At 45.4% G+C, this 20,908-nt stretch overlaps 1 protein-coding gene across 5 annotated transcripts in view; it reads right to left on the bottom strand.

The window, feature by feature from the left end:
- Window positions 1-1,569: 1,569 nt before the first annotated feature.
- POU2F3 (POU class 2 homeobox 3) overlaps window positions 1,570-20,908 on the bottom strand; it is an 88,192-nt gene continuing 68,853 nt past the window's right edge. For 4 of the 5 annotated variants that reach the window (XM_021062978.2, XM_021062979.2, XM_084976366.1 and 1 more), the window contains 5 exons: window positions 19,645-19,806; window positions 12,510-12,576; window positions 10,869-11,004; window positions 7,060-9,630; window positions 4,453-5,049 (listed from right to left, as the gene is read on the bottom strand). In XM_021062978.2, the coding sequence (XP_020918637.2) occupies window positions 9,591-9,630; window positions 10,869-11,004; window positions 12,510-12,576; window positions 19,645-19,806 (405 nt within the window). In that variant the 3' untranslated portion in view covers window positions 4,453-5,049; window positions 7,060-9,590. Of the gene's footprint in view, window positions 1,748-4,163; window positions 4,236-4,452; window positions 5,050-7,059; window positions 9,631-10,868; window positions 11,005-12,509; window positions 12,577-19,644; window positions 19,807-20,908 lie in introns of those variants that run through there. The other variant, XM_084976368.1, reaches the window with a different exon arrangement.

Genomic DNA, 20,908 nt, shown 5'->3' with positions numbered 1-20,908 from the left:
GCATTGTCCCTGCCCTCATGCTTGAGTCTAAGTTGTGAAACTAGCACACAAATAACTAATTTCCAGGAAAGTGCCCAGGCCTGAAAATTAGAAGTTATATATTCCTTCTCATGTCAGTCCTTAGCAGTAGAGTGTAAGGCTTAAAACTAAACCAGGATTGAAGTTCCCGTCGTGGCGCAGTGGTTAACGAATCCGACTAGGAACCATGAGGTTGTGGGTTCGGTCCCTGCCCTTGCTCAGTGGGTTGATGATCTGGCGTTGCCATGAGCTATGGTGTAGGTTGCAGACGCAGCTTGGATCCCGTGTTGCTGTGGCTCTGAAGTAGGCTGGGGGCTACAGCTCTGATTCAACCCCTAGCCTGGGAACCTCTGTATGCTGTGGCAGCGCCCAAAGAAATAGCAGAAAGACCAAAAAAAAAAAAAAAAAAAAAAAGAGTAAACCAGGCTTGGTTACTGACCAAATATTTTTGGGCAAGTTACTTAACTTTTCCGTGCCTCCATTTTATCATCCATAGAATGGGGATAGTAGTAGTAGCTGTCTCAGAAAGTTATTGCAAGAAAATTTTATACATTTTACTTGTGTAAAGTGGTTACAACAATAGCTGGCACATGGAAGTCATTCTACAAATATTAATTGTTGCTGCTGTTACATCATTTTGAGTAAATCCTTTCTCTTTCTGGATCTGTTTTGATACAAAGAAAAGTAAATTAAAAGATACGATCAAAGTTAAGTGTGGAGGGACAAATGGGCTGAAGAGGGCTTGCTTGACCGGGACAAGCAATGATGGGCAACTGAGGGGCCCAGACATTCTTAAAAAGAGAAGACCTTGAGCAGAGGTGTGAGCGGTTACTACTCTGGGGAATAGTAAATAGTCTAGTTAGGGCCATTTGTCCTGCCAGGCCCCTAAGAGTAAGGATCACACTGTTTTCACCTTCGGTTCCCTAGTACTTGGTACAGAGGCAGGTACAATAAATGTTTGCTGATTGAATGAATGAAAAATGAGCCTGGAAATGTACACTAGAAACATATTGGGGCTCCTAAACCTTAATTATCTTCTAGACTACTTGGGAAGTGTTTTCAAAATACCCTTTGTCCAGACTGCACCCTGAAGGTTGTGCTTTAGTAGGTTTAATGTCAGGCCCAGGAATCTGCATCTTTTAAAACCTGCCCATAGATCTTTCAGATGATTAGTCACATTTGGGAAGCACTGATGTTAGAGGACCTTAAATAATTGATGCCAGCCTAACAAACCAGGCTGAGGTATTTTATTGTGTGGATAACAGGAAAACTATGATGATATTGGGCAAAGGAATACTTTTATCATGTTCTCCAAGTCCTTTTTCTAAGGAAGTCCGGCCCAAGGACGAGCAAAATCTGCATCACCTCAGAGTTTGTTAGAAACACAAAATCTCAGACCCTACCCCCAGATCTACTGAATCACAATCTGCATTTTAACAAAGTCCCCTGTGATTTGTATGCACATTGGGGCAGAGGTCCTGAGCCTTGACAGTGCAATAAAATCACTTGAGGAGGTTTTTGAAAAATCTCAATTCCAGACAAAGTAAATCAGAATCTGTGCAAGTGTCAATATTTATTTGTTTGTTTTCCAGGTAATTCCAATGTGAGAATCACTGCTATATAGATACACAATGAAATCAGTATAAGGTGAATTGGAGAAGACCGCCTGTCACAAATGGGTTGGAATAGACCAGATAGGAGGTAATGGAAGGAAGTCACATCCTTCTTTCTGGAAGGAAGAAAACAAGAAAAATCCATTTCACTAAATTAATAGTATGCATAGTTCAACCTTTTCCCCATTTGTTTTTGTTGCTATATATTTTTTTCCTTCTAGTATCTGAAGCTGGAATTATCTTCTTGCTGCCAACGTTTCCTAGGAAAGAACAGGGTATATATTAAAGGCTTCAGGGGGAGTTCCCTGGTGGCCTAGAAGTTAAGGATCTGGCATTGTCACTGCTATGGCATGGGTTCGATCCTGGGAACTTTTGCATGCCCCCCACCACCAAAGGCTTTAGGAGTCTAAAGGCTGAAGGGATAAGGGAAGGTGCTAGTTCTTCCAGTGAAGCCTTTATTAGACCTTTGTCCTTGGTGACTGGGATTCCAAGTTCAAGCTCCATTACCTTGCATTAAATTTTATTAATTTTCACACCTTTGGCCACAACCCTTGTTCCACCAAATGATATGCTTTTCAACAGCTGCGTCCCCCAGGGCTGTTAGGGAGAGTAGGGGACAGGAGGCTCTCCACCAATTTATTTGAAAAACAATAATAATGTATCAGGCATTGTTCCAAGTACTTTATATGGATTAACTCATTTAATTTACAACTCCACAAGACAGTACAGTTGTTATGCCCATTTTACAGGAGGAAACTGAGGCACAGAGCAATCAAGGAACTTGCCCAAGGTGACATGATTAGTAGGAGGCAGATTTGGGCTATGAATTCAGCAATATGGAGGTCATGCTCTTAACCAGCAAGATAGGCTCCCTCCATTCACCTAGAATCTCTTACACATGGTCCTAGATTTTTCTATATTCACAGTCCTAACCTCAGTGAAGGACATTAGAAGTTGTTTAGAGGTTGAAAGAAAGAATTCAACTTTTAAAAATCTGAATTGCTGTCATGTACTAGTCACAATGCTAGTCATGGCGATATAGAGAAAACGTCAGATTCAGCTACAAGGAGCTCCCCACAGTCTAGTGGGAGAAGCAGAAGAGTCATCAGAGGCAGCAATGTATATAGCAGAGGGATGCAGAGTACCCAGGGAGGAGAGGCGCTGAGCTGACAACCTTGGGGCTCAGGACAGGAGTCCTAACTTGAGTCTAAACTCATCCTCTGAGTTGGACCAAGAGGCTTTAGTATTAAGAGCCCACAGCTGGCCCACCATTCTTGAGTCAACTTTAAGATGGAAGTTTGAAAGTTCAAAAGAACAGTAGCACTAATTCTTTTTCCCTTTCTTTCCCTCTAGAAAAGGACTGGCTGTTGCTCTTTGATTCTCTTTTGCCTAATTCTTAGGTTAGATCCTGAAGAAGCCAACCAGGCTTCCATGAAACTTGACTGGCATAAGGAGCTTTACAGAATCTTGTGGACATGAGAAGTGATTTGGTACTCACTTTTAGGTTTGGTTCTGTTCCGCAACTGTCCAAGGCAATAGACTAGAGGTTGAGCAGTAGACTATAATTCTGTTTATTTGTTTCATTAAAAACCATGGTTGGAGTTCTCGCTGTGGCTTAGCAGGTTATGAACACCACTAGTATCCATGAGGATGCAGGTTTGATCCTTCGCCTTGCTCAGTAGGTTAAGGATCCTGCTTGCCATGAGCTGTGGTGTAGGTTTCACACACAGCTCGGATTCTGCATTGCCATGGCTGTAGTGTAGGCTGTCAGTTACAGCTCCGATTTGACCCCTAGCTTGGGAACTTCCACATGCTGCAGGAGCAGCCCTAAAAAAGAAAAAAAAAAAACATGGTAAATAGACCCCCCCCCCAAGATATAGGCAACTGATTTTTTGACAAAAGAGCAAAGGTAATACAAGAAGACAAAGATAGTGTCTTTAACAAATGAAGCTGGAACAACTGGGCATACTCAAGTGAAACAATGACCCTAGACACGGACACTAAATTAAGTGAACATGGATCACAGACCTAAATGTAAAACTATAAACTCCTAGAAGAAAGCACAGGAGAAAACCTAGATGACTCTGGGTAGGGTGATGTGTTTTTAGATACAATACCAAAGATAACCCCCATGAAATAAAGAATAAGCCTGACCTCACTAAAATTAAAAATCTCCTGTTCTGCGAAAGACAGTATCAAGAGGATGAGAAGAGAAGTCACAGACTGGAAGTAAATATTTGGAAAAGACACATCTGATAAAGGACCATTATCCAAAATATATAAAGAATTGTTAAAACTCAACAGCAAATAAAGAAACAACTCAATTAAAAAATGGACAGAAGGCCTTAATAGACACCTCACCAAAGATACACAGATGGCAAAAATTTGTGTGAAAAGTGGTTCCACATCATGTCAACAGGGAAATGAAAATTAATAAAATTGGGTTGTGATGATCATTGTACAACTATAAATGTAATAAAATTCATTGAGTAAAACAAACAAACAAACAATGAGAAACCACTATACACCTACTAGAATGGCCAAAATCTTGAACGCTGACAGCAAAGCCTGGGAGGATGTGGAGCAACAGGAACTCTCATAGCACTGTTGGTGGGAATGCAAAGAGAAAATTTACTTTCTCATCAGTGGTACTGATAATGGGGAAGGCTATGAACATGTGGGGGCAGGAAGCCACGTTGGAAGACAGTTTGGTGGTTCCTTACAAAACTAAGAGAATGAGTTTACCACACGATCCAGCAGTCACACTCCTTGTTACTTATCCAAGAAAACTTATGTCCACACAAAAACTAGCATGCATGCAGATGTTTAGAGCAGCTTTATTCACAATTGCCAAAATTTGGAAGCAACCAAGATGTCCTTCAGTAGGTGAATGAATAAATAAACTGTGGTACATCCAGACAATAGAATATTATTCAGCATTAAAAAGAAATCAGCTATCAAGCCATGAAAAGTCATGAAAGAAACTTAAATGCATATTATTAAGTGAAATAAGCCACTCTGGAAAGGCTATATATGATTCCAACCATGTGACATTCTGGAAAAGGAAAAACTATGGAGACAGCAAAAGGATCATTGGTTGTAAGGTATAGCGGGGGAGAGAGATCAACAGGTAGAACACACAGGATTATTAGGGTGGTGAAAATACTCTGTAGGCTATTATAATGATGGACATACATCCTCATGCTTTTGTCCAAACCTGCAGTCTTTGCCACACCAAGAGTGACCTCTAAGGTGAAGTGTGGACTTGGGATAATTGTGATGTATCAATATAGATTCATTCTTGGTAAGAAAATTTACTTTCTCGTCAGTGGTATTGATAATGGGGAAGGCTATGAACGTGTGGGGGCAGGAGCCATACAGGAAATCTCCGTAGCTTTCGCTTAATTTTGTTGTAAACCTAAAACTGCTCAAACAATAAACTATCTTTAAAGGGATCAAATGGATGAAAACCAGCATCATGGACAATGCAGAACATCAGCTTTTAGCACTCACCTGAAGAAGCACTCACTTTAGCACTCACCTGAAGAAGATGTCAAGGTAGCTAGGATTGTAGCAGGAAAACATCAGCTCTGGTGTTTCCCATGAGTGTGCAAGGAACAGGGCACATACACACACACACACACACACACATGTGTAAGCACAGATATGCACAGATGGCCTCATGCATGGCAGAGTAGTTTCTTTATATACTGCAGCTATTGCTGAAGGCTCCTCATGTTGTCTCTTTGCTACATACCTAACCCCTTTCAACTAGATCTTTTCTTGACAAAGTAACCGCCATCAATAGGCTTTCTCCCACTTTATCACATGAAATACTAGTCTTAATATAAGCCCCATCCAAACATGAAAAAGAGTTAACCTTTCAGGAAGAAGTAAAACTATCCCTATTTGCAGAGGACATGATACTATACCTAGAGAATCCTAAAGACTCTACCAGAAAACTGTTAGAGCTCATCCATGAATTTGGCAAAGTCGCAGGATACAAAATCAATACACAGAAATCAACGGCATTTCTATACACTAACAATGAAAGAGCAGAAAAAGAAATTAGGGAAGAAATCCCATTTACCATCGCATCCAAAAGAATAAAATACCTAGGAGTAAACCTACCTAAAGAGACAAAAGACCTGTACGCTGAAAACTATAAGCCACTGATGAAAGAAATCAAAGAGGACACAAATAGATGGAAAGATATACCATGCTCGTGGATTGGAAGAGTTAATATTATCAAAATGACTATACTACCTAAGGCAATCTACAGATTCAATGCAATCCCTATCAAATTACCAAGGACATTTTTCACAGAACTCGAACAAAATAGTTTAAACTTTGTTTGGAAGCACAAAAGACCCAGAATAGCCAAAGACATCCTGAAAAAGAAAAATGGAGCTGGAGGAAGCAGGCTCCTGGACTTCAGACTATACTACAAAGCAACAGTCATCAAAACCACATGGTACTGGCACAAAGACAAAAATATAAATCAGTGGAACAGGATAGAAAGCCCAGAATTCAACCCATGCACCTACATCCAACTCATCTATGACAAAGGAGGCAAGGATATATAATGGAGGAATGACAGCTTTTTCAATAAGTGGTGCTGGGAAAACTAGACAGCCACATGGAAAAGAATGATATTAGAACACTCCCTAACACCATACACAAAAATAAACTCCAAATGGATTAAAGACCTAGATATAAGACCAGACATTATAAAACTTTTAGAGGAAAACATAGGCCAACCACTCTCTGACATAAACAACAGCAACATCTTCTCAGATCCACCTCTCAGAGTATTGACGATAAAAACAAAAATAAACAAATGGGACCTAATCAAACTTCAAAGTTTCTGCACAGAAAAGGAAACCCTAAACAACACAAAAAGACAACACACAGAATGGGAGAAAATCTTTGCAAGTGAATCGACTGACAAGGGATTAATCTCCAACATTTATAAACAACTTCTGCAGCTCCATCCAACAAAACAAACAAACCCATCAAAAAATGGGCAGAAGATCTAAACAGACAGTTCTCCAAAGAAGACATACAGATGGCTGAGAAACGCATGAAAGGATGTTCAACATCACTCATTATTAGAGAGATGCAAATCAAAACCACTCTGAGGTACCACCTTATACTAGCCAGAATGGCCATCATCAAAAGGTCTACAAACAATAAGTGCTATACAGGGTGTGGAGAAAAAGGAACACTAGTACACTGTTGGTGGGATTGTAAATTGGTGCAACCACTGGGGAAAACAGTATGGAGATTCCTTGGAAAACTAAACATAGAACTACCATTTGATCCAGCAATCCCACTCCTGGGCATCTATCCAGAGAGAACCACGACTCACAAAGACACATGTACTCCAATGTTCATTGCAGCAATACAATAGCCAAGACATGCAAACAACCTAAATGTCCATTGATGGAGAAGTGGATCCAGAAGATGTGGTATATATACACAATGAAATATTACTCAGCCATTAAAAAGAACAAAATACCAGCATTTTTAGCAACATGGATGGACCTAGAAATTATCATGCTAAGTGAAGTCAGCCATACAATGAGACACCAACATTCAATGCTTTCACTGACATGTGGGATCTGAAAAAAAAGGACAGACCAAACTTCTTTGCAGAACAGATGCTGACTCACAGACACTGAAAAACTTATGGTCTCCAGAGGAGACAGTTTGGGGAGTGGGGGATGTGCTTGGGCTGTGGGATGGAAATCCTGTGAAATCAAATTGTTATGATCATTATACAACTACAGATGTGATAAATTCATTGGAGTAATAAAAAAATTAAATTAAAAATAATAATAATAATTTAAAAAAGAGTTAACCTTTCATTACTTAGATACAGACTCCCACCTTGGATATTATTATTTGCAACAAATGTTTAATCCCAATTTTAGTTTTTTTTCCCCTTCAGTCATTACATTTTCGAAAGGCTTCCCTTCCCCACAGATCCACGTTTGCCTCAAAAATGGTAACTTTAAATTTTTATTAACTCAAGAGAAACCACAAGGGTAGCTTCCTTACCCCTCAACCCCCCCATCAAAAGTCACCATCCAGGAAGTTCCTGTTGTGGCACATCGGAAACAAATCCGACCAGTATCCATGAGGATTCGGGTTCGATTCCTGGCCTTGCTCAGGAAGTCAGGGTTAAGGATCGGGAGTTGCCTTGAGCTGTGGTGTAGGTTGCAGATGCGGCTCGGATCCCGAGTAGCTGTGGCTATGCTGTAGGCTGGCAGCTACAGCTCTGATTCAACCCCTAGCCTGGGAACCTCCATATGCAAAAAAAGTCACAGTCCACTCCAAAGCCAAACATATTTGATTTTTAAAATCACTCCTTCTTAAACATCCATCGCTTCCACTGTGAATGACGAATAACGGTCCTTCAGTATATTTGAGAATATGAGCTGTTAGCCTCAGCTTCCACATTTTAAGTATCTGAATGACCTGACCTCAAACATTCACCATTCTCTCTTACAGAAGGAGGAAACCAATCTCCTGACTATTCTGTCCTCAGGGTTGTTCGGTCAGAGCAGCAACTCTGAACTCTTCAGAGCCCTGTATTGATGTCATCTCAGCATCGGTTTGGGGAGTAAGAGACTTAATCTACCAATTTGAAACATTTCCCCAGCCCATTTCATTATATGTACTCATATCTCCCCCCAATAAAAGACACAGAATAATCTAAACCTCTTCTTATCCATAGCGGAATAGTTTATATCATCACTATACAAATTTATTTAGGAACAGAGAGATTCCTCTGAATATCAACATTTTCTTTGATATGCAGTCTTTAAAAAAAAAAAAAAAAGGTTACCATTTCTGGAATGGCTTCATGTTGCATGTCTACACACTGGCCCACAAAGAAGGAGGCTCGAGAGAGAATGTTCCCGTAGAAATCAGCAAGGATTCCCAGCCCATGTGGGAACTCCTGTGGAAGCTAGCGTAGTATTTCACACTTTGGTATTTTTTTCCTTTCTGTTTCTTTCTTTTTTTGTTAAAGAAGATAAAATATTACAGAGACGTCTTCAAAATTCACACCTGAGTTAGACATTTGGCTGGAAAATTCCACATTAAGAACATGATCCAAAAACAGGAAAGAGCTATATACAAGTATTTTGCCAGCATAATTGTTGTGTGTTTGTGGTCTTCCTTCTGCATCAAGAGAAGGAAGAGAGGATGAGCTAAGAAGAAACACAGGGAAGGAGAGAAGGAACAAGTGCTCCTGGACTCTGGGGCAGACGGAGCAGACAGAAGAGCACCTGTGGGCTGAGACATGTGCCCAGGGGACCGAGGGCAGCTCAGCCTTCTGAAAAGAGGAGGGAACTTGGAGAATCCGGAATGGATCTGGTTCTCAAAAAGGGGGCGGGGCTAAAGAGAAAATGGGATGAAATGAAGATTCCATCAGAAAAACTTGGCCGAACAGAGAAAACATCAAAACTTTGGTGGAGACATCAGATGCAAATCTTTCCAGAGTCTAGAATCTGTTTGGAGATTGTGGCTAAGTTGAAAAGCACTATCTCCCCTCTGGACATCTGGCACCAGGCAAATGGCTGTGCCCAGAAGGCGCTGGAGATGGGCTGGAGCACAATGGCAAGAGGTCCTTCCTAAAAAGACCACGGCCGCAGGGATGCCGGCTGCAGTATTCAGAACTAGAGGGTGAGGGCACAGGCAAGGAACGTGAAAATGGTAAACTCCTAGGAGGGGTGTTCATTTCAAGAGCACTAGGAGTTAGCACACGGTTCAATCACAGTTTGGATCTCCAGAGGCCCTTGTTCCTGAAGAAGGCAAGCGTTGGGGTTCATTGACAGTGGGGATTCTTTTCCACTCTCCTGAAAGTAATCAGTCCATACAGAGAAGGCGTGACTGCCTTCCTCCAGTGGGGAATAACAGGGCCAGTGGCACAGGAGAAACTTTTTGGTCTCAGTGGAGGTAGGTGGGATGATTCCATCGGTACCAAGATCTAGAAGGAAGAAGGAAACAAGTCAGTCGGTCAGCTTCTGATGATGAGAGAAGATGGGAATGAGTGGTGAGTGTGGGCACGGATGGGTAGGGTTTCTTTCTGGGGTGATGAAAATGCTCTGGAGTTAGATAACGGTGACAGTTGCACAACCTTGTGGATACACTGAAGAAGCCCTGACTTATACACTTCATTTTTTTCATTTTTTATTTTTATTTTTGTCTTTTTGCCTTTTCTAGGGCCACTCCCACAGCATATGGAGGTTCCCAGGCTGGGGGCTGAATCGGAGCTGCAGCTGCTGGCCTACGCCACAGCCACAGCAACGCGGGATCCGAGCCACGTCTGCAACCTACACCACAGCTCATGGCAATGCCAGATCCTTAACCCACTGAGCAAGGCCAGGGATTGAACCCACAACCTCATGGTTCCTAGTCGGATTCGTCAACCACTGAGCCATGACAGGAACTCCTGACTTGTACACTTTAAAGTGGTAAATTTTATGGAATGTGAATTATATCTCAAAATAATTTTGAAAGTGTTCATTATATGGTTTTCCCTCTTCTTCGGTGGGGGTGGTTGAGGAGCGCCAACCTTCTGGGCTGTGTGACAGTGGATTCATGTCCTCTCCCAAGCTCAGGTCTAACCAATCGCCTAACTTGCAAATCTGTTTTGGTCTGAATTGGGGAAGAATCTCTCTCTCATGGCATCAGCTGGGAGAACATTTGTCAGAATAGAGTTTTTTGGTTCCCGAATCAAGGCTCAGAGGCTGCTTTTCCCATTGCGCCCCAGGTGGGAGCACGCGGTTAACGGGGCAGCACCCCTCCCCTCTCTCACGGCGGCCACGCTGGAAGCTCAGGCTCCAGGCAGAACACCCAGAGGACAGGGGAAGTGGCATGAAGGGGAGCTGTCTGAAGCCCAGTGAAGGACCTGGCCCTTTCTGACAGGAGCGTTTGGAAATTTCCACCCTCCCAGGGAGGATGGAAATTTTGGCTTTGTTGACATCAGCTCCTTGCCAGGACTGCTCACTGGCTGAAGCATCTCTTTTAAATCCCGCTCCCTAGGGAGAGAGTCCAGTCTGGCCCTCCACCCCGCCCCCTCCCTGCCACCTCAATCCCCTTTCCCAACCCGTGACAAGCTTTCTTTCCCAAGGTGTTGATCCAGACCCAGCTGCTCCCAGCTTCTCACGTGACCCCGCTCCCCAGTCCAGCTGGGGTGTCACCGTGCTCTCCCCTCCACCTCACCCTGAAGAGTTAAAACTGGAGGAGGAGTTCACGGCTGCTTTGGAGTTATTTTGAGATGCACTCGGGCTGCTGGCGTGGAGTCCTGAGCCAGGAGACGAAGGCCTGCTGTTGTTCCCAGGGGAACAGGATGACGTTACTGAGAACGAAGAGAGGCAAAAACAAGGGGAAAATAATGAGGCTGGGTCCGGGGACCTCGTGACATTCAGACATCTATTCCCCAAGGGTTCTCCCTGCTCCCTATTCCCCCACCCCTCTGTCCACCTCCTACCATCTGAGCATCCATAGCCGGCCCCAGAGGGGCCCTCATCATAAACGCTCTCCTCTGCCCAGGCCCTGGAGAGTGGCGTGGCTGGTTCTACAAGTCCAGGACTTGCCACATACAGGAAGGACAGATGCCAAAATCATCCTACTCCAGGACACACCCTGGGCTGGGCATATGCAGTCCCAGACCAAGGGGCAGGATGAGAAAAAGAACCGAAGCCTCAGAAAGGAAGAGAGGAGGAAAGAGAGAAAAGGACTTGGGGAGGAAGAGAGAAGCTGAGAGCACAGGTCAGCCTCTCCGGCTCTTCCATCTCCAGATGGTGCATGGTTTTCCAGAAAGAGCACCACCGGGAGTGAGAAGTCCCCGGCCATTCACTAAGCAGCCCTGTGGCCTGTGGCAACTTGCTTCACTTCCCTGAACTCCTTTTTGACTGCTGTAATACGGAGATTTGGATTAAACTGAGCTCTTATATTTGGGTTTCCCAAACCACGTTCTGTGGCTAAAAGGACATATATTTCCTCCTCTGAGCTGAGCTGCTTTTTTTTTTTTTTTTGCCATTTCTTGGGCCACTCCTGCGGCATATGGAGGTTCCCAGGCTAGGGGTCAAATTGGAGCTGTGGCCACTGGTCTACACCAGAGCCACAACAATGCGGGATCTGAGCCACGTCTGCAACCTACACCACAGCTCATGGCAACGCCGGATCCTTAACCCACTGAGCGAGGCCAGGGATCAAACCTGCAACCTCATGGTTCCTAGTTGGATTCATTAACCACTGAACCACGACAGGAACTCCCGAGCTGAGCTGCTTTGAAGGGTGGATGGCAGTGGTTTCGATGATCATGTCAGGACAAGGAGCAGACATGGGATCTGTGCTGGGCAAATCCAGATATACAGTCACTCTTACCTAGTTCTTTGAAATGCTATAGATACTTTTTGAAAAAATAGAGTTTTGTAGAAAATTAGTTTGAAAAACTTGCCTTCTGTACAGCTCAATCACATACAACACACTTGAGGGCTGAGAAGTGCAGCAATTAAAACAAACACTGGTCCAAACTTTGCCTCCTCTGCATTTCCCAAATTTATTTGATCATGGAAGCCTTTTCCTCCTATCACAGATTTTAACATCCTTTGAAATAACATTTCGGGAATGCTGACTTAGATAGGTACCTTTCAGGTTTTTTTTTGGGGGGGGGGGTGTTGGCAGTGTCCACGGCATGTAGAAGTTCCCAGACCAGAGACTGAACCCGCACCACAGCAATGGCAATGCCAGATCCTTAACCTGCTGAGCCACCAGGGAACTCCCGGTACCTTTCATTCTAATATCCCATTATTTAAAAGAATTCTGGTATTATTCAGAAACCTCATGTTTAGAGCTCACCTGTTCCAGGCATGGTGCTGTGGACAGGAGGAACAGAGAGGGGGCCCAGAGACCCAGAGGGAGACACCTGAAAGGCAACAGAAGCTTGTAAATGTCCACTTCTGCTTCCTTTTCCAACCTCTGGCACTGCTCCCAGGCTGCTGGGCCCCAGACTCTGCAGAACCCAGGGCTCAGCTTCCTGGATGATGTCCTCATCCCAAACCTACCCTTAGTGCCCTGTTTCACAGGAAGGTCTCTGGACCATGTACAGCATCCAGCTCCGGCTCTGCCCTGTTCTGGCAGCTCCCTGCTGCTGACACAAGGCCCTGCCCTCCCTGCTGTGTGTTCCCTGACAAACTTTCTTCGGCACTGCCAGTCTGAAGCTGCCTGGCTCCGCCAGTCCGAAGCTGCCTTGCTCGAATGCTCCGGCAATGAGAAGAGCACGCCTCCTGGGCCCTGCTGTGGCTGACACTGCTGGTTGGCTGCCCATTTTCCAGTCCTTTCTTCCTTCTTAAAAGATTCCTGTGCTTGCTCAGGGCAGCAGAGAGCCCAGCCCTAACTACACTGTTTCAGGCTTCCCATCTTGATGCCTGAGTCAACTGTCCACTCTCTGGAGGTAACTGGAGGAGGTGAACTTTGGTCTCTGAAGGTTTTCATCTTGCCCTGGAGACATCAGAGCACCATCAATTCTGGGTTTGGGAGGGACCTAGGATAATTTAGTTTAACCTCCCATGCAGCTCAGGCATCCCCCCTTCAGGATTACGATCCCAGCACAAACTGGAACAAGGTGTAATAAAAAGAATGGACACTGGGGCCCAACACATGTGGGGGTTGGGGGCTGGCTCCACCACCCTCTGTGTGACTTGGGCAAGTTACTCAACCCCACTGAGATTGGGTTTTCTCATCCGTAAAATAGCAGTAACACCTCCCTCATATTTTCTTTTAATTAAGAATTAATGAGATAATGTCCATAAAGCTCCAAGCTAATGCCTGGCAAAGGGCTCCAGGCTGGTTAAATGTTAGTTCCCTTCCTTCCTGCAGGAAGGTGTTAACTGCTGGGTGTCTCTAGATGCTGTTTACTTCTTCATTTGAGCTGAGCTCTGCATATTCCCCTTATTCTCCTGCTGACCTGGGACGCTCAGATCAACCTTTACAAAGGACCCTGCAAGGAAGGAAGTTCTGCCGGGGAACTGTGATTGGCTACTCCTCCCCTCCCTAGTTTGGAACCTCCCATCCCAGACGACACGATGCAGCATGCACCCATTTCCTAATTAATCAGCAATGGTTCTGCTGCTTTCATGTACCTGCCCTCTTACCAGGAGCCTCCTCAGTAGGCTGGGGGCCCACGAAGGGTGGAGACAGGTGTGGAGCAGCGTGGTAAGAGATGTTATCAATCATCTCCCTCCCTCGTCTCCTTCGCCCCTCCCTGGGGCCACACCCCAAGAAATACGTTGTTGTTTTTAAATAAATAATGTCTTTAGTCACTGTGACCAGCTTCAGCTTCCTTCTGGAGACAGGCTGTACAGACCCCAACAGACATAAATACGGTTCCTCCTGTTAAATTTTTTCTATAAGTGCTGGCATTCTGCCCACCTTGGTCTGAATAATTTTGCTTTTTTTTTTTTTTTTTTTCTTAACTGCGTATCTTGGAGATCATTTCACATCAGAAGCAGAGGAACTTATGTCCTGGTCCCAAGGAGGCTGTCCCAGTGAGACCTCGGGAGAAAATAGGATCAGAACATTCTCTTGAGCCTCTTCCTACAGGACACCACAAATCTGAATGTGATTGTTTTTTTAACATCTTTCTCCCCCACGAGGCCGGAGACTTCCGGAGGGCAGGTTGATGCTTGCATGGTCTTCTGCTGTGTCCTCAGTGTCTACTGCAGTGCCTGGAACCTGGAACCCTGCAGGTGCTCAGTAAATGTGTGGTGAATGCATGACGAGAACGCCTCATGGCTCCTTCATGCCTCCCACCACTTTCATCACGTTAATGTCCTGGGTGGGGACTGGGCCGGAATGATAACTACCTCCCATCTAGTCTAAACAAAGCCCCAACTTTAAAGATCCCAACTCTCTTATGACATGGTACAGTTTCCTTCACATGGCCTACAACGCCCTACGCCCCCGCCTACCTTTCCAGCCTCCCCATTCACACACGCTCTCACTCCCTGGGTTCCAGTCCAGCCTTCTGTGCTTCTTCTCCCCACCCCACCCAGCCTCAGGGCCTTCGTATGCTTTGTTTCCTCTGCATAGAATGTTCTTCTGACACGCTCTCCTCCCACCTGGTACCCCCCCCCCCCCCCGCAGTGTAGACCTTTCCCCCATTCATGTCTGCTCTTTCTTCTGCTGTCAGTTCTGCTATCGTTCCTCGGAGAAGCCCCTGACACCCTGGACTAGGTTAGCTCCCTCAAATACGTGTGCTGACTAGCTGTATAAGCATGATCTTGTGAATGCATTTTCTTTTTTTGAATGGCCACACCCATGGCATATGGAAGTTCCTGGGCCAGGGAGTGGTTCTGAGCCATAGCTGTGACCAACGCTACACCACAGCTACAGCAACGGTGGGTCCTTCAATCCTCTGCATCAGGCCAGGGATCATACCTGCACCTCCATAGCTACCCAAACTGTTGCAGTCAAATTACTTTTTCTCTTTTTACATATTTTAAAATTAAAGTATAGTCAGATTTACAATGTTGTGCCAATTTCTGTTGTACAGCAAAGTGACCCAGTGATTCATATGTTACATTCCCTTTCTTATATTATCTTCCATTGTGGTCTATCCCAAGGGACAGGATTATAGTTCCTTGTTCTATACAGTAGGACCTCACTGCTTATCCATTCTTTTTTTTTCTTTTGTCTTTTAGGGCTGCACCCCTGGCATTTGGAGGTTCCCAGGCTAGGGGTCCAATCAGAGCTGTAGCCACTGGCCTACACCAGAGCCATAGCAACGTGGGATCCAAGCCTCGTCTGTGACCTACACCACAGTTCACGGCAATGCCGGATCCTTAACCCACTGATCGAGGCCAGGGATTGAACCCACATCCTCATGGATGATAGTTGGGTTAATTAGCCGCTGAGCCACGATGGGAACTCCTGCTTATCCATTCTAAATATAATAGTTTGCATATACTAATCCCAAACTCCCAGTCCCTCCCACTACCTCCCTAGCAGTCAAGCTCTTAATCCACTGGGCCACAGTGGGAACTCCCTTAATAATGCATTCTTGATGGGAAGAAAATGTAAATATTTAGCAAGAGCTTTTATGAAAGGAATGGAAATTGACTTCTTGCTTGTACATATAGGCAAGGCTGTTATATTATTCAGTCTCTTAACATTACTTCAAAGTGTAGGGTTTCTCTTGGCTGTAGATTGTCCCAGAATTGCATTCTGAATGAATAAAGGCTTCAAAAAAAAAAATCTTCTTTGGAGGCTTCATCACAAAGTGAATTCAGTTAATGTCTATTTTCCTTGCTAGGCTGTAAGCAGGGGTCACAAACATCCGGTGTACTGCCTTATCCCAGTGCCAAACAGATGGTGGGCGCTCAGTACATATTTAAGAATGGAATGATGAATGCACATCACATTGTTTCTGACTTAAAATTTTCAGTGGTTCCTCATAGCTTTTAGGGTTATTTAGCATCCACAGCCCACCATGATCTAGCTCTCCTCCTACCTCTCTGTCTTGGTCCTAAACCCTTAGCTCCAGCAGGAAAAAAATGCTTGTGGTTGCGGTTCCCCAAATGCCTCATGTTGTTTTATAATGCCATGCCTCTCACAGACTGTTCCTTTTGCCTGCTGTGCTGCTCTTTTTTTTTTTTTTTTAGCTTTTTAGGGCCAAACTAGCGGCACATGGAGGTTCCCAGGTTAGGGGTTCAATTGGAGCTATAGCTGCCGGCCACAGCCAGAGCACACAGGATCCAAGCTGCATCTGCCACCTACACCACAGTTCAGCAACACTGGATCCCTAACCCACTGAGTGAGGCCAAGGATCGAACTTGCGTCCTCATGGATGCTAGTCAGATTCCTTAACCCCTGAGCCAGGATGGGAACTCCCTGTGCCACTCTTTTTGCTAGCCCCTAATTTGTTTGGAGAACAAACAAATTAGGGGGTGGCCCTCCCACACCCCATTCTGATTTGGGCGTCTTTTATCTGTGTTCCCGTAGCACCCCTGCAGGGCTTCACCCCTCACATCGCCTTCATTGTAATTTCCTGCCTTTTCTGCTTCCTCTTTGTGTTTCTTCCTTTGGCTCTTCCTTTGCTCATCCCTCAAACGCTGGTGTTCCCCAGGGCTGGGGCCTAGACTCTCCTCTTTGCTTCCTCTGTACATTCTCATATGTGAACTCCTCTTACCCAGGATTTCGACTGTCCTCTGCATGCCTGCGACTCTTCTCCTGGCCTTCCCTCCTGACCTCCAGACCCATTATGCCAAGCGCCCAGGAACATGCCCACCTGGGCCTCACTGGGTATCGTATCATACTGATGTAAAGAACGGAAGTCATTACTTTTTTCTACCCCTCAGCCAGCTCCTCCTCCTGTATGTGACTGTCCCATCAATGGCACCAGCAACTACCCAGTCGGCCCAGCCTGAATGTAGAGTCATCCCAGAGTATTCCCATTCCTTAATCGCTCTCTCTGCCCTTGCTCAGTTTTCTTTTGTTATTGCTGGGGTTTTCTTTTTTGTTGGTTTTATTGGTTTGTTTGGCCATGACTTCAGCATGTTGAACTTTCCGGGCCAGGGTTGGAATCTGTGCCACAGCAGCAACCCTAGCCTCTGCAGTGACAATGCTGGATCTTTAACCCACTGAGCCATAAGGTTTATTAACAAGGACCTCATAATTCTACCTTCTAATTATCTCCTGACTCTCTCCCACCCCCTCATCCTTACCAGATGGGTTTGCTTGAACCCTCACGATAGCTCTACCAGAAAACTGCAGTCACATCCAACTGGGTTCCCTGAAACCAAATCTTGTGCTGCTCAAGGACCTTTTTTTTTTTAATGTCTTTTTTTTTTTTTTTTTTTTTTCGCTATTTCTTTGGGCCGCTCCTGCAGCATATGGAGGTTCCCAGGCTAGGGGTCAAATCGGAGCTGTAGCCACCAGCCTACACCAGACCAACAGTAACTCGGGATCCGAGCCGCGTCTGCAACCTACACCACAGCTCACGGCAACGCCGGATCGTTAACCCACTGAGCAAGGGCAGGGACCGAACCCGCAACCTCATGGTTCCTAGTCGGATTCGTTAACCACTGCGCCACCACGGGAACTCCTTTTTAATGTCTTAATTTCAGATAATTTTATTTTTTATTACCATTAAAATTAAAACACAGAAGTCTGAAATTATTAATAAAGCTCACAGACCTCTGAGACTGCCTTCAATGCTTCGTTTACATCACTCCTTGCTTTCTGATCAAACCATCCTTTATAACTGCCGTCAGAATGGTGGTTCTAAAAAGCCAATCTGATCATGCCAGTGCTTGGCCTCGAAGCCTTTAGCAGCATCCCAAGCCTTCAAGCTCCTTCAGGCTGGCCCTGGCTCATCTCTCCAGCCTCATCTTTCAGCATTCCTCGGCGTGGAACCACCTGTGGTTCCATGAATGCTCCCTGCTCTCCCTGCTCCAGGCTACTGTTCTCGTACCTTCCCCTTGTGGGATCCCCACCCCTCCCCTTACTTGCCTCTTCACTCCTTCTTGCCTTTTAAGACTCAGCTCAGGTATTAATGATCTCCTTGGGGAAGCCTCCCTAACCACCACCTCCCAAGGCTTTGGTGGCTGCTATTCCTAAGTTCTCCAAGAGAAATCACCATGTCCTTTATCATTTGTTTATTTGTCTGCCTCCTCTGCTAGGCAGTGAGGTCCTCTGGGACAGGGGACGAACTTTACTTCTCTGTGCATCCCTTGCACTTGGCACAAAGACCAATACATAGTAGATGCTTGACACGATTGGTGGGAAAACAACAGTGTAGCTTTGAGAAAGAGCTATGTCCTACCCAGGGTGAGGCTGAGTTTCCACCCATCCTTGAGGGATGAAAGACACGAGGCCAACACCATTTTCCCCAACTCCCTTAACCTTCAACTGTTACCATCCCCAGGGATGGAGAAGAGCCTTCCCAGCCCACCCTCCAGGTACCATCTCTCTCTTGGATGGAGAAGATAGTTCCAAACTTCCAGTCTGCCTGAACTTCAAATTATCCCCACCCTGACTTCTCCCCCGAACGCCAGAACCATAGCTATAACTGTCTATGTGACACTTTCCTATGTGACACTTTCCTCTTGGACTCCTGGGAGATAAGTCCAATTTAATAATGACCAGCTCCAAATTCTTGGGTTTTTTTTTTTTCCCTCTCAAACCTGTTTCTCTTGTAGTCTGCATCATCTCAAAAGATGGAAGCACCTTCCAGCCAGCCGCCAGGTCAGAACCCTTGAAGTCCTCTTGGCCTCATTTCTCATTCTCCGTGTCTGAGCGCACAGCACATCTTGTTGGCTTCATGGTTGAAACGCATTCAGGATCCAGCTATGCCTCCTTCCCACCATGACTACCATTCTAGCCCACGCCTCCGCCACTCTCAGCCTGATTGTTGTGATTCTCCTGGCTGGTGTCCTGCTTCCACTCAGGTAATGCCCCACAGAGCAGCCAGGTCAGCCAGCTCAGGCTTCACCCAGAGTTCTCCAGTGGCTTCATCCCGGGTCCTTCGGATGGCTTCTGAGACCTTGGTGAACTGATCCCTGTTACTTCTCTGACTTCGTCTCCCCACTCCTCACCTCCTTGCCCACTCTGGCTACCCTATCTTCCTTGATGTTCCTCAAACATGCCAAGTCTTCACATTATCTGGTCCCTCCACCTGGAACATTCTTTCCCCCAGCTATTTCATTCCCTTTCAACACTTAGATCTTTGCACAAATATCACCTTATCTGAGAGGTCTTCTCTCAGCTCTTTCTTTAAAAAAAGCATCTTACCCATGATCACTTTCTATCCCCTTCACCTTCTTTACTCTGCCATATATTATGTATATATATATTTTTATCTACAGCATCTCCTTGTTATTTAGCTATTCCGTGGCCCCCAAACCCCATCTTCCCTAGGATGGGGAGGCCTCTTTGCCCTCCAGGCTTCATCTCCCCCAGTGCCTGGCAGGCAGCTTGGCTCCTGGCCACTCACCAGCCGGGAACTGTACATAGGTGATTTGATGGGTGTGGCCACAGGGCAGTTGATTCGCTTTTCCTTTTGGCGTCGGTTGCAGAACCAGACCCTCACCACCTCCTTCTCCATGGACAGCTGCTCTGCAATCATGGAGATCTCCTCTGAGCTGGGCTTGGGGTTCTACAGAAATCGAAGGGATGGAGTGGTCAGGAGGAGAAGAGAATCGCAGGGTTGGAGACAGATGTTGCAAAGATGCAGGACAGAACAATCGATGGAGCAAAAGCTTTACAATCAGATCTAGAAGGTGACAATGGCTTTCGCGCATACTCTGTAGCCTTAGGAAACTTACTGAACCTCTCTGAGCCTCAGTCTTATCATCTATGAAATAGGCGTAATAATGCCTACCCTACAGGATGATTGTGAAGATAAAATGAGAAAATGTGTGTAAACTGCCCAGCACAGGGGCAAAGGCAGGTACAGGCTCTTCTCTCCCTCCTGCTGGGGAAGTTCTGAAAAGAGGAGCCCATTGGTGAGTTGGGCGAGGCAGGCAGAATCCCCAGACTCCACGCTCCACTCTCTTCTTTCCTTGCGACCTGACAACTCTTCTCTCATGTCCTTCCCATCTATCTCAAAATAGGAAGTGATAACGTTAAAACATGTAGACCCGTCAAGCCTATGGAGGAGACGTGTAGATATATGTCTGCACCTTGTTCTGCCTCGGCTCTCGCTCTGTCCCTTCACTCCCCCAACCCAGTCTTTGATCTTAGCCCCTTTATCTCCATTCTACACCCTCCTTTACTCCAGCTGCTCTGAACAACTTAATCAGAAGGAAATGCCAGCTCTTGTCATCCTGCCAGCAGGAAGCAGCCATCAAACCCTGAGTCATATGTGCTGGAGAATCTGCTGGAGAGGCGGCAATCCTGGAGGCCTGGGGCCTGCAAGGTGGAACTAGGCCATGGGCGAGGCCTTTAGGGACCTGTGTGGTGCGGATGGAAGCTCCAGAGGCTGGTACCTAAGGGATCCTAATTAGAAGCTGTTTAGACCACACCTGTTTATCCCTCTTCTCTCCTCCCCCAGCTCCCACAGGGCACATAGCTGTATTATTAGCTTCCACATATTGGCTCAAGAATATGCTTGTGCTGCAAGTTCTTAAAAATGTGAGTATGTAATATTATCACAAGTATTTAAGTGTGCAGAGAAGAAAGAAATAGAAGGACATACATTTGGATGGCATTTGATGGTGGATCTTTTTCCTACTTCTCTTCATTTTCCAAATTGTTTA

Source organism: Sus scrofa, chromosome 9, assembly GCF_054392235.1.
Source record: "Sus scrofa isolate SSC_HxYL_T2T_F1_AM1 chromosome 9, Sscrofa_HxYL_maternal_Yorkshire_Landrace_v2.0, whole genome shotgun sequence".
NCBI lineage: Eukaryota > Metazoa > Chordata > Mammalia > Artiodactyla > Suidae > Sus > Sus scrofa.
The sequence above is the reverse complement of the archived record's forward strand: the minus strand, read 5'-3'. Positions and strand labels throughout refer to the sequence as shown.